The sequence below is a fragment of the Eptatretus burgeri genome, chromosome 3 (assembly GCF_056783735.1).
Source record: "Eptatretus burgeri isolate ZD-2024b chromosome 3, Ebu_testis_v1, whole genome shotgun sequence".
NCBI classification, from domain to species: domain Eukaryota; kingdom Metazoa; phylum Chordata; class Myxini; order Myxiniformes; family Myxinidae; genus Eptatretus; species Eptatretus burgeri.
In genome coordinates, this window is record NC_140963.1 from 52,571,340 (window position 1) to 52,585,073 (window position 13,734).

The following is a 13,734-nucleotide window of genomic DNA, read 5'->3' on the forward strand; positions in this document are numbered from 1 at the left end:
ATTAACTAATTGTGATGGGTCATTTGGAAGAAAACTAACACCTGAACCAAGGATACTTAAAGCCTGAATAATGTGCTTCTCCTTCTTATTCTTCCTACTTTTAACAGAAAGAATAACCCTATAATCAACAGAGTTCAGCAGATCAATATATACTTTATCATCATTATTTTTCATATCCAATCGTTTATCAATATACTTTGATTCATCCCTCACAGTTGAACCTTGTCTTCCATCTTTTGTGAGAAGAAACATTAATCTCGGAGTTAGTTTGACAGGAGGTTGAGCAGAACTCAAGAACCTTAATTCATCATTCAATATCAATACCTTTTCTTGAACAAGATGAAATATTGCTGGTTGTTCTGTTGGAATGAGTCCTGCTTTGGTTTTTGAATCTGCTTAATATTCATTGTTTTGAAGAGCATTCACAATATAATCAGGGGTCGATTCATCTCTTCCAGTTGTTGAAATTATCTTTCATCATCATATTCTAATTCTCCTAATGCTCTAATTCTTCCTCCGTCATTTGACTGAAAGCTTTTAACGTTTGGAGCTTTCTCGGAGTATATTTTATTGTGGGAACTGTGGAAACATCTATAATTTTTTTCTTGGGAAGTTTTTAAAAGTGGTTTAAAAATTCTCGTTTTCTTTCAAATGCTTCTTCACCTGTTAGTTTTTGTCTGCATTTCTTCTTTATGTCTTCCTGTTGTTTTACAACTTTTGAAACAAACTCTTGATGTTCCCTAAATGTTCTTGCTCTTTCTTTCGCATCCATTTATTTATTGGAAAATATCATTTAATATCTCATCTTGTTTCACAACAATATATTTATATTTTTCAGTCGCGTTTTTCATGTAATCCCCAAATTCCTTTTTACAACATAATGTAGAACAATTGTCTCTCCAAAAATTGTTTATATATATTGAATGTAACTTGAATAAAATAAAAGTATTAGCATTGTTTCTGATGGAACGACGAGGAAGTTGAAAGTACGATTGACTAAGATAAATACAATTACAAGAAGAATGTCTCACTCTTGTGTCCATTACCGTTTGGTTTCTCTCATTAACACAATCATCAAAGATAACAAGGTTCTTTTTAGATTTATCCAAATCTTAGGGAGACGGTATATCATCCGTATTATCACTAAGAATACAAGTTATCGGTTTTGATTTCTTTTTACATCTCTGTGTATCACAAAATAGTTGTATTATATCTTCAATGTTTTAATAATTAGGGTTTTTTTGAAGTTTAAATAAACCGATTATATCTTCTTTTTGAAGACCAGCATTAAAACCTTGTGAGAGTCGTTGATACTCTGGTTGAAAACTCGACTTTGTGAAAATTATTAAATTATCATAATCTAAAAAGTTGAGAGTAAGGAGCATCTTCAAAAGTAAGCAGGTTTTTCCACATCCACTTGAACCAACAATGAGGCATCTTAATGAATTTGGGAGATTTTTATGGTTGTTAAATTTTATCTTATTTTCCCAAATGGGTAAAAAAAAATCATTCATTTATATATTTGGAAAAAGAGGTTATTTAATTTATTGTTGGCTTTTTTAGAAACTCTATATTTTATCCTAAGTTCAAGTTTAATGTCAAGATAATCCATTATTTTATTTATGCAATATCCTGTGTTGATATTTCCCTGAAAATCACATCCATGAATAATATGACAACAATCCTTTGAACATTTCTCTAATACGTTCAGTTTCTTCCCTTGTAAGGAAAGGTGTGTTATCACCCTCATACTTTACATTCATTTCTCTAATCAATCTTGCAAAGTAATTCATTTTTGGTGTAAATCAAAAAGAATTATTTTACTTTTTATATTTTTTATTATCATTAATTAGAAGATAATCACAGAATATACATTGTTTATAGGCTTTTGACTCTGTGTTTAATCCCCGTCTTTCACACGCAGGACAATTCTCAAATTTGTCATATGGAGAATCAGGGAATTCAAGAGGCTCAAAATCGAGTAAACTATTCATATTTATAAACTAAAACTTTACTAAAACTGAAATTCATCTTCGATATCATCTTCGATACTTTTAGAATCATCTATACTTTCAGAACTATCGTTTGAACACAAACTCTTGGTATCATGACTATCGTTTGAATGCAAACTCTCGGTATCATAATCACTCTCATAATCTTCAAAATCTTCAGTTGAATATTGACTCATATTTAATTCGTAGAAAAAAACATTACCATCGATATCTATATACTTTTTCCATTAACAGATTCAACTGCTGCATTTTTTATATTAAAGGTAATTTTAAAATGATCCTTAACTTCAATTGAACGAAATGTCATTTCACCTGATATATTAACATCCTTTATTTCATCAGGATTTATATTTTTAGGGTTGTTGAAAAAAAATACAAATTTCTCCTTGCATATTACAGATGGTCTTATCTTTTCTTTCTAAAGCTTCATCCATAAGATTTATATTTTTTGATACTTTTTCTTGTTTCATTGCTTTTTCTAGTTTCAATATATTGCCAGAAGGAGAGGAGAAACTTTTGTTTGAGATACCTTAATTGATGTTCTTCCAGGTATACTAAAAGCCCTTCCACTGAAGGAAATTGAAGAACTCATATTATTCGCCATAATTGTTTTTATCCAATAGTTGTTATATTTATCTTTGTTCAATTTTACATCCTTGACATATTTCTCAGTATCTTTAACAAATGAAGAGATTGATTGAAACTTGTCTTTTGTGTCTTGAAATATTGTATTTATTAAGTGAAAAAGTTGGAGGATAAAATGGTTTTAAGCACAGATTCACCAAATAAATTAAACAAAATTTTCATCAAGAAAATTTTAGTTAAAGCAAAGTTTTATTATATAAATATGGTGAATACAACGTACTGCGATATTTGTAATCACGAATTTAAATATTATAAAAAACACCTTCAAACCAACAAACACACATTCAATCTTTTCAAACAAATATCTCCTCTTGAGTTGGAAAGAAAACATTGTGATATCTGCTCAAAGGATGTTTTGAAGAGTAGTTATAAGAATCACCTTCAATCACAAAAACACAAGAAAAATGAGTTTAAAGTAAAGGGAGACTATTATTTTGAAAACACTGATGGGGCATTTAAAGGGCATATAAAAATAAGGATTTTTCAATTTGAAGAACCCAGTCCATCATTAATAGCTGAATCAATTGAAATATTTATTAAAAAGACATTAACAGAAATGAAAACTTTTAAGTTTTATATGGGAGTGAAAATGAATATGAAAAGACAAGATGAAGAACAAACTCCTTATATGAGAACAGATCTTCATTTTATAACATCATTTCAAGATTTTTTGAATAGTGGGGTTTATGAAGAACTGTCAAGACAAGAGGAGGATGTTGATAATACAGTGGAAGGAAGTGGATTTAATATTTAAAAAATCATCTTTTTAGATATACACATTCTAAAATCAAACCCTCTTGAAGCTTCTTCTTATATTGAATTACCAAAATAAATAAAACTAAAGAAGGCAGTTGTTAATATTAAGAACAATGATAATAAATGTTTTCTCTGGTCTGTTCTTGCTCACTGACATCCACCAAATTGTAATTCAGAAAGAGTAAAACAATATATGAAATATGAGAATACCTTGGACATTAAAGATTTTAAATTCCCAATGCCACTAACAGATATTCCTGAATTTGAGAAAAAGAAGAATCTTTCTGTTAATGTATATGGATTAACGGATAAAAACAAAGTTCAAATATTAAAAATTTCAAACAACTATAAAAATGAAGAAACACACATTGATCTTTTATATTTTAGTGTTGGAAAGAATTCACATTAAACATACATCAATAATTTATCAAGATTAATCTCTTCTCAGATATTCAGAACAGCAAACAAAATATATCCTTGGAAGCGGTCTTAATTCATTTCATACAAAAGAACGATGAGAACAACATTGGAAATATTGTAGTAATCATAAATCAGCTGTAATTACAATGCCTAAACCTGGTGAAAAGATTTCTTTTGAAGATTATAATAAATCTATCATGCACCCATTTGTGATATACGCTGATTTTGAATGTATCCTTAAAAAGATAAATACTGCTTCTCCTAATCCAAAAGAATCACATACAAATAAATATTCCTTGTGGTTTCTGTTCTTATATCAAAACATGTTGGAGAAAAGTAAAATAAACTTGAACATTATTGTGGAAAAAAAGCTTCACAAGAGTTTGTAAAACGATTAGAAAAGGATTGTATAAGACTAACTAAATTAATGAAAGAAACAAATGAACTGATGGAATTTACCGAAGAAGAAAAATTAGAATTTCGAAAGAACAATATCTGTCATATTTGTGAGGAGGAAATTGAGGAGTCAAAAGTTAGGGATCATTGTCATCTTACTGGTAAATATAGAGGTCCCGCTCATTCCTGTTGTAATCTTAATTATAAATTACCTTCTTTTATTCCAGTCTTTCTTCACGACAGTGCCAACTATGATACACATTTATTTATAAATGAACTTTCAAAAACACCAGGGAATATTTCTGCCATAACAAACACAAGTCAAAAGTATATTTCATTTTCAAAAATGATATTCACAAAACCTCTAACTCGTATTAGGTTTCTAGATTCTTACAAGTTTATGGGAACACCACTAGCCGACCTAGCATCAAATCTAAGCTCCACGGGCTCTTTTCCAAATCTTAATTCATTCTTTCCAAAAGAGGAAATTCCAACTAAAGAGGAAATTCAGATTAAAGGGAGAATTCAAAGTAAAGAGGAAATTCTAATGAATGAGGAAATTAATGAAGAAATTCTCACTGAAGATGAAATTCTAATTATAAAGAAAATTCAAACAATGAATGAAATTCTAACTAAACAGGAAATTCTGATTAAAGATGAAATTCTGATTAAAGAGGGAATTCTAACTCGAGAGGAAATTCAAACAAGGAATGAAATTCAAAGTAAAGAGAAAATTCTTTCAAGTAAGGGAATTTATCCTTATGATTATATGGATTCATTTATGAGATTTAAAGAAACACAACTTCCTTCAAAAGAAAGTTTCTATAATAACCTTTATGAAGAAGAGATAAGTGATAAGGTATATAAACACGCACAAGAAATTTGGAAAATATTTAAGATAAAGAACCTTGGAGAATATCATGATTTGTATCGAAAAACAGATGTTTTATTGTTAGCTGATGTGTTTGAAGCTTTTAGATCACTCTGTCATTATAAAAATTGTTATGGATTAGATCCTGCCCACTATTTCACAGCTCCTGGTTTCGCTTGGAGTGCAATGCTGAAAATGACAAAACAAGATATCGATTTAATCAGTGATGTACATACAGTGGGGAGAACAAGTATTTGATACACTGCCGATTTTGCAGGTTTTCCCACTTCCAAAGCACGTCGAGGTCTGTAATTTTTATCGGTACACTTCAACTGTGAAAGACGGAATCTAAAACAAAAATCCTGAAAATCACATTGTTTGATTTTTAAATAATTAATTTGCATTTTATTGCATGAAATAAGTATTTGATACATCAGAAAAACAGAACTTAATATTTGGTACAGAAACCTTTGTTTGCAATTACAGAGATCAGACGTTTCCTGTAGTTCTTAACCAGGTTTGCACAGACTGCAGCAGGGATTTTGGCACACTCCTCAACACAGATCTTCTCCAGATCCTTCAGGTTTCGGGGCTGTCGCTGGGAAACACAGACTTTCAGCTCCCTCCAAAGATTTTCTATTGGGTTCAGGTCTGTAGACTGGCTTGGCCACTCCAGGACCTTGAGATGCTTCTTGCGGAGCCACTCCTTAGTTGCCCTGGCTGTGTGTTTTGGGTCGTTGTTATGCTGGAAGACCCAGGCACGCCCCATCTTCAATGCTCTTGTTGAGGGAAGGAGGTCGTTGGCCAAGATCTCACGATACATGGCCCCATCCATCCTCCCCTCAATACGGTGCAGTCGTCCTATCCCCTTTGCAGAAAAGCATCCCCAAAGAATGATGTTTCCACCTCCATGCTTCACGGGTGGGATGGTGTTCTTAGGGTTGTACTCATCCTTCTTCTTCATCCAAACACGGGGAGTGGAGTTTAAACCAAAAAGCTCTATTTTGGTCTCATAAGAGCACATGACCTTCTCTGGATCATCCAGATGGTCATTGGCAAACTTCAGACGGACCTGGACATGCGCTGGCTTGAGCAGAGGGACCTTGCGTGCGCTGCAGGATTTTAATCCATGACGGCGTAGTGTGTTACTTTTGGTTTTCTTTGATACTGTGGTCCCAGCTCTCTTCAGGTCATTGACCAGGTCCTGCCGTGTAGTTCTGGGCTGATCCCTCACCTTTCTCATGATCATTGAGGCTCCACGAGGTGAGATCTTGCATGGAGCCCCAGACCGAGGGAGATTGACTGTTATCTTGAACTTCTTCCATTTCCAATAATTGCACCAACAGTTGTTGACTTCTCACCATGCTGCTTGCCTATTGTCCTGTAGCCCACCCCAGCCTTGTGCAAGTCTACAATTTTGTCCCTGATGTCCTTCGACAGCTCTCTGGTCTTGCCCATTGTGGAGAGGTTGGAGTCTGATTGATTGAATGTGGACAGCTGTCTTTTAGGCAGATAGCGAGTTCAAACAGGTGCAGTTAATACAGGTAATGATTGGAGAATGGGAGGGCTTCTTTAAGACAAATCTAACAGGTCTGTGAGAGCCGGAATTCTTTCTGGTTGCGAGGTGATCAAATACTTATTACATGCAATAAAATGCAAATTAATTATTAAAAAACCATACAATGTGAATTTCAGGATTTTTGTTTTAGATTCCTTCTTTCACAGTTGAAGTGTACCAATGATAAAAATTACAGACCTCAACTTGCTTTGTAAGTGGGAAAACCTGCAAAATCGGCAGTGTATCAAATACTTGTTCTCCCCACTGTATTCTTTTGATGATTGAGAAGTCTAATAGAGGTGGAATATCACAAGTATGTTCAAAAAGATATGCTAAAGCAAATAATAAATATCTTCCAAATTATGATAGTGAAAAAGATAGTAATTATTTGATGTATTTTGATGCTAATAATTTGTATGGATGGGCAATGTCTCAATCTCTGCCTTATGGTAAATTAGAGTGGGTGGAAGAAAAGGATTATGAAAAGGCTTTGATGAATATTGTTATTTCTTCTCAAGAGGAATTGAATGAGGAAGAAGAAGGTTATTATTTTGAAGTTGATTTGAGGTACCCGAGTGATCTTCATAATAAGCATAAAGACCTTCCTTTTGCTTGTGAGAAAGAAACCCCAAAGAAAGAATGGTTAAGTGATTATCATAAAAGTTTTAATATTAAAGGTAAATCAACAGAAAAGTTATTTACAACATTCTATGATAAAGAGGGATATCTTTGCATCAAAGGAACTTGAGACAATATTTATCTGCTGGGTTGAGAGTAGCTAAAATTCATAGAGTTTTAAAATTTAAACAAAGTCCTTGGATGGAAAAGTATATTAAATTCAATACAGATATGAGAGCAAATACAAAAGTAAAATTTGAAGGGGGCTTTTATAAATTAATGAATAATGCTGCATTTGGAAAGACTATGGAAAATGTTAGAAACAGACAAAACATTAGATTCGCAACATCTTGGAAAGAAGCTTCGAGATTGATAAATGAACCAAGTTTTGAGAGAGAAGAGGTTTTTTCAGAGAACTTTTCTGCTATTCATATGAAAAAGGAAAGTATTGTCATGGATAAACCAATTCATATTGGAACAGCAGTTCTTGATTTATCAAAGATATTGATGTATGATTATTTGTATAATGACTTAAAGAAAGAGTATGGTGAAAACGTTTCATTGTTGTTTATGGACACTGATAGTTTTATTGTAGATATAAAAACTGATGATGTTCATGAAGGTATGAAGAAAAATATTGGCGTATATGATACAAGTAATTTTCGTAAGAAGAGAGAGTTATTTTCAAAAAAGAATGAAAAGGTTATTGGTAAGTTTAAGGATGAGTTGGGTGGAAAAGTAATGAGTGAGTTTATTGGATTGAGAGCAAAGGCATATGCTTAAAAGTATGGTGATCAGATTGATAAAAGGTTAAAGGGAATAAAGAAATATGTAATAAAGAAATCAATAACTTTTAGAAATTATTATAATTGTTTGATGAATAAGAAAGAAGAATATAGGAAAATGAATACAATAAGAAGTTATAAACATAAGATATATAGTGAAGAAGTAAATAAAAAGGCATTAGGAGCCTTTGATGATAAGAGATTTATTTTAGATAATGGAATAGATTGTGTTCCATATGGATATTGTATGATAGAGTGAATAGAATAGATTGTGCTCCATATGGACACAAGTTTTAACGATGGGAAGATGGGTTAGGGTTTTTAAGGGCTACCGCTGCATTTTTCACAATATATAAATGGTCGAACCAAGTATTAATCAAACTAAAGAGTGGAGAAAATCTCAGTCTTGGTATAGAAATGGAAAACATCATGAATGTGAAAAATATCAAATAAGTCTTATTAAAAAAAATAACCAAAACAAAAGTAAATAAAACAAATAAGCGAATCAATTTAAAAACCAATAAGTTTGAGGATGTAAAGAAAATAATTAACATCCTTGAATGGACTGAAAATGTTGATGGTTATCAATTGAACAATGGAAAAATAATTTACTACAATCTCAAAATGATATGCAACTCAGGGGGTGGTCAGATGAGATCAATGAGAGAAGTATATCGTTTCATAATGACACAAAAGGGGTATCTTGAAAAATATAAAGATTCAAATGTTTTATTTTAAAATATTTTATATGGGGATTATTGTGTGAAGAAAATGAAACTATTGAAGGAATTTGAGAATGAACAAATCTTTATCGGTTCAATGAGTGAGCTCAACAATATGCATTGGTTATTTGAAAAAGAGTGCCCCAAGGCTTCCATATTTCAGATATTTCTTCAGAATCACCTTTAAAAAAATCACATTACTACTTTGCTACTTGAACAAATCTTTATCTTGTTGCATTGGTTATTTGAATAGAGTGCCCCTTGGTTAAAAGGGGAGACAAATAAATATACCTTGGGCTAAAAAGGGGGTTTATTTTTTAGGGAAAAAAATATGAATCGCTGAAAATCCCCCATTCACTTACATGGGGAAAAGTGAGCCAGAATCAGTATACTCACCCTACTCATGGCAATCAGATATCGATGTCAGAGAAGTGGGCTCGAACCTTCTCGGCGCACTTATGAAGTCGATACGCAGTAAACATTACATGGAATAGTCGAGGGTAAATTTGCTTGAGGAGGCATCCAGCAGCAGTCATGCAGCACGCAGCGTCGCTCAAGAGTAGAACAAAATTCAACCGATCAGATTCGACCGATACGGTCGCAATGTTTCAGAGCACTGGAACGTCGTTCGTGGCACATGACTGTAGAACATAGCTTGCAGAACAAACTGTTTCCAGAAGTTACTGCGAACTCAGTTGGAAATTCTGCTGCATAGGCTCGTACTTTTGCAATAGACGAAGCAGCTTCCTTGGGCGTAATTGGCAAGGAAAACTGACGTCCTTATAATGGAGATTAAAATCGATATTTAAGGAAAAGGAGGTAAGCTATAACAACTTGATAGCAATCAGGAACACCAGAGCAACACATGACAGGAAGTCAGTTCATTCAATACACAGGTGATGCTCGATCAAAATGTTGTTTTTAATCGCCGCTTCACGCAAGCTCGCCACCACACGGCCGAGCATTTGGCAGTTTTCGCCACTCAAGTGTGATTAACGCCAGAAGTTGCGCATATAATGGAAAAGTTGCAAAAAAGTTGCTCTTACATTTCCCTCCCACTGCATCCTCAGGCAAAAAGAAAGCGATATCTTTGTGTTTCGTGACATGGGAATGCCGTGAAAAAAAGTTGCAAAAGTTGCAAAAAATTGCCCTATGCATACAACGGCCTAAATAGATGCATTTTGAATGTGGTATTTTCTGTGATGTTAGTCGTCAACAGCTTTCCATAACATTAGTCCTTTCTGTATTTCAACATCAGCAGGTAAAAGGCATGATGGAAGATCTTCTTCCATGACATTTTAATCTCTTCTATTAGAGCTGAACCAAAAAGTCACAATAATCGTAATAAACTCAAACACAAGAAAACAGTGGAAGATCCGACAATCATAAAATAGACTTCAATATTTTATGCAAGTGATGAAGAGGACAAGCGCAGCATTATAAAACCAGGCGAGTGGTTTGTGGTCTGTGCAATACCTGGTACGGGGTGTGCATTGAGTAGCATCAGTGCCACAGGCATGTGATGGTGTCTGTAAGTCTTGGCACTCATGCAGAGACTCCTCTCCATGACCAGTGCTGAATGTGCGAGAGTGAACAGCTCGAATCCTCCGGCAGATACTCTGCACAGGATTGTGTCGACGTGTACTTTCCATATCATGTAAAATACCTTCAAAGAAAAAGAATGACAGGCAGAGACGAGTTATCTGAAAAAAGAACCGCATCCAGGAAAGTACTGCCACAATGGAAAGTACAAAAAAGAACTCCAGCAGCAACGATGCAATTTTTACCCTTTGCATGCGAAGCAAAAAGCGGGATTAAATAATTGCTTCACTTCTGTCTTTCTGTCCATCTACAAACGTCAGTTTATGATCGAGGAACAATGTAATTTTTGAGCACAAATTGGAACATGAATCAGAAAACGAACCTGTAACTGAGCAGCATTTAGGATCTGAATTTGTCCCGATCATGCATGTGCAAAGAGGGATGAGATTATATTTTTCTACTCTGCCTGTCTGTCAAACAAAAATATAAAATCATGACAAACAGGACACTTTCTAGTTTTAAGCAAGTCATAAAGGACACAAACAACATGCACAAAAACTAAAGTAACATGTTAGAAAAGGTGGTGTAATCGACATTGCATCAATGGTGGTAAACTTCTGGAATTAATTTTTGTATATGACCTTGTAAATCATTATTTGATTTCACTTGAATCATATACTTGAACACGAGAACACAAGTCACCTTCTTGTTTGCTTCCAAAAAACAAGTTTTTCAGTGTTTTGTCAAGTTATACAAAGTGGTGTATAACAGTATAAGGCACTACATCAAAGGTCTCCTAATGTCTCAGTTCCCCACTGTTTTGTCCTTCCCACTCCCACCCCTCTTGTCTCACTTCCAGAATTTTTTTTTTATACGATCTTTAACATCGTTATTTTATTACCTCTGCCACCAAAGGTGGGCGGAGGTTATGTTTTCACCAGTCTGTTTGTTTGTCTATCTGTGAGAAAGATATCTCAAAAAGTTATGGAAGGATTTGGACTAAACTTAGTGGACAGGTTGGGTGTGTGACAAGGAAGAATTGCTTCGATGTTGGTGAAGATCCAGATCTTTGAGCGATTCTTCACCATGGAGAAATAGGGCCAAAATGATATAAACAGCACAATATTTCAAAAGGTTTTGGATGGATTATGACAAAACTTGAGGTACGAGTTGGGGAGGTGACAAGAACAAGCCGATTCGATTTTGGGTCGGGTCCGGATGCAGATTCAGCCTATCAAAAGGATACAAAATTTAACTGTTCAGCATTTGTGAGATATGCGCTCAACTGAGTACCATTCTACTTTCAATTGAACTAAATCCTTGAACACTGCATGGGGTAAGTTGTTGTGAACTTTAGTTTTTAATACATTTACCTCCACCATCAAAGGTGGACAGAGGTTTATGTATTCACCCCTGTTTGTTTGTAAGCAGGATATTTCAAAAAGTTATGGACAGATTCAGACAAAACTTGGTGGACATGTTGGGTGCATGACAAGGACGAATTAATTCAATTTTGGTGAAGATCCAGATCTGGATATGAGAATTTATTTTTATTTTTAAGTGATTTTTCACCATAAAGGGATTGGGCTAAAAATGATATATAGCACATTATTTCAAGAGTTGTGGACGGTTTATGACAAAACTTGTTAGATGAGTTGGATTAGTGACAAGAACAAGCAGATGAGATTGTGGTTAAGGTGTGGATGCAGATCCACCCTATCAATGCAACACAAAACCTAAAATGTTTCACCTTGAGGAGATATGTTCAGCCACACTAAATTACAATTTAGCAATCTCAGTTCCTTCAAAAAAAAACTCGGAACAAGTGAGTCTACCCTCAGGAAAGCCAGGCAAGAACATCGTTCTTGTCTCAAGACTGAATTCTTAAACCTGTCTCCTTCCGCCAAATCCTGGTGGCATCAAGTTAAGTCCGTTTCTGGTGTAAGTTCCCCCTCCATCCCCTCCCTTACCTCAAAACCTGCTCCTCAACGCTTGCTCCCCCTCTCTCTGTTCTATTCACCCTCTCATTTGCTCAAGGTCATCTGCCATCTTCTTGAAAATCAGCAAACATTACTGCCCTGCATAAAAAGGTGCAAAAACAGATCCCTGCAACTCCAGACCAATCAGCCTTCTCCCAATCATCAGCAAGGTTATGGAATCCATCATCGCATCAGACATTAAATCCTTCCTCTTCTCCAATGGCCTGATTTCTGATCATCAATTTGGTTTCAGACCCGGTCACTCGACCCTGGATATGCTGCTTCTGCTCTCCCAACAATGGATGGAGATCCTCATTGCCAGATATGAGATCAGGGCCATATCCCAAGACATATCGCGTACTTTTGACACGGTCTGGCACCCTGCCCTGCTCATCAAACTCTCTTCCGATGGTATCCAAGGCCATCTCCCCTCATGGCTCACAGACTTCCTCTCCTGTCGCAGCCAACGTGTGGCCCTAAATGGAGTTCTTTCATCCCCTCTTCCTGTCCAGGCTGGAGTTCCTCAAGGGAGTGTTCTGGGCCCTGTTCTTTTTCTGGTTTTCATCAACGATCTCTCAGACTCTGGAAAATCCTCTATCTCTTTGATGACTCCACCCTCTGCTGTACCATCAGTCATCCCTCAGACCAGCAAGCAGCAGCTTCTTTGCTCACTGCAGATCTGGATAAAAATCACAAACTGGTCCAACACGTGGAACATGTCTTTCAATCCGGACAAATCTCGCACTCTCCCTATGTCTCTCCGAAAGGACCGTTTGGCCAACTCCCCCTTCCCCCATCCGCTTTCTCAACAATCCACTGGAAGAAGTCCTTTCTTTCAAGCTTCTGGGTCTCACTGTTTGCCATTATATTTCCTGGGAAAGCCACATTTCCAACCTGGCCTCCAAAGCCAGTTGCCGGATGGGAATCCTCCGTCGTGCAAAGTCCTTCCTCAGTCCACCTGAGCTCCTGACCACATACAAAGCTTTCATCCGCCGCCTGATGGAGTACTGCTCTCCCCTCTGGGTTGGTGCTCCTGCCTCCCACCTTTCTCGGCTTCACACTGTGAAAACGAAGGCATTTCGGATCATTGGCATCTCCCGCGATGAGGCTGAGTCTTTGGGCCTTTCACTCTCTCACCACAGGTAGGCCGGTAGTCTTTCTGTCTTCTACAGTCTCCTCTCCGGTCTCGCCCCCCTGCTGTGTCTGCAATTTGTCCCCACCATATTTCCGCAGGGCGCTCAAGGTCTGCCAACAACCCCCTTCTGGTAAAACTACCAAAATCACGAATCACTGCTCACCTTCACTCTTTCATTCCTCTTTTTACCCCACCTTTGGAATAAACTCCCTCACTCTGTTCAATCCCATTCTTTGTTCAATCCCACTCTGTTCAATCTCTTCTGGCGAAATAGTCCATGAGGCCGACCACTTTG

The 13,734-nt window shown here is 35.8% G+C and overlaps 1 protein-coding gene across 11 annotated transcripts in view; it reads right to left on the minus strand.

Annotated features, from left to right (window-relative positions):
• LOC147029875 (inositol 1,4,5-triphosphate receptor associated 2-like) overlaps positions 1 to 13,734 on the minus strand; it is a 261,910-nt gene that overhangs the window by 219,920 nt on the left and 28,256 nt on the right. For 6 of the 11 annotated variants that reach the window (XM_085873330.1, XM_085873335.1, XM_085873336.1 and 3 more), the window contains exons 2-3: positions 10,708 to 10,795; positions 10,260 to 10,449 (exon numbers count right to left, since the gene is read on the minus strand). In XM_085873330.1, the coding sequence (XP_085729456.1) occupies positions 10,260 to 10,449; positions 10,708 to 10,750 (233 nt within the window). In that variant the 5' untranslated portion in view covers positions 10,751 to 10,795. Of the gene's footprint in view, positions 1 to 10,259; positions 10,450 to 10,707; positions 10,796 to 13,734 lie in introns of those variants that run through there. The other 5 variants (XM_085873334.1, XM_085873333.1, XM_085873331.1 and 2 more) reach the window with 2 other exon arrangements.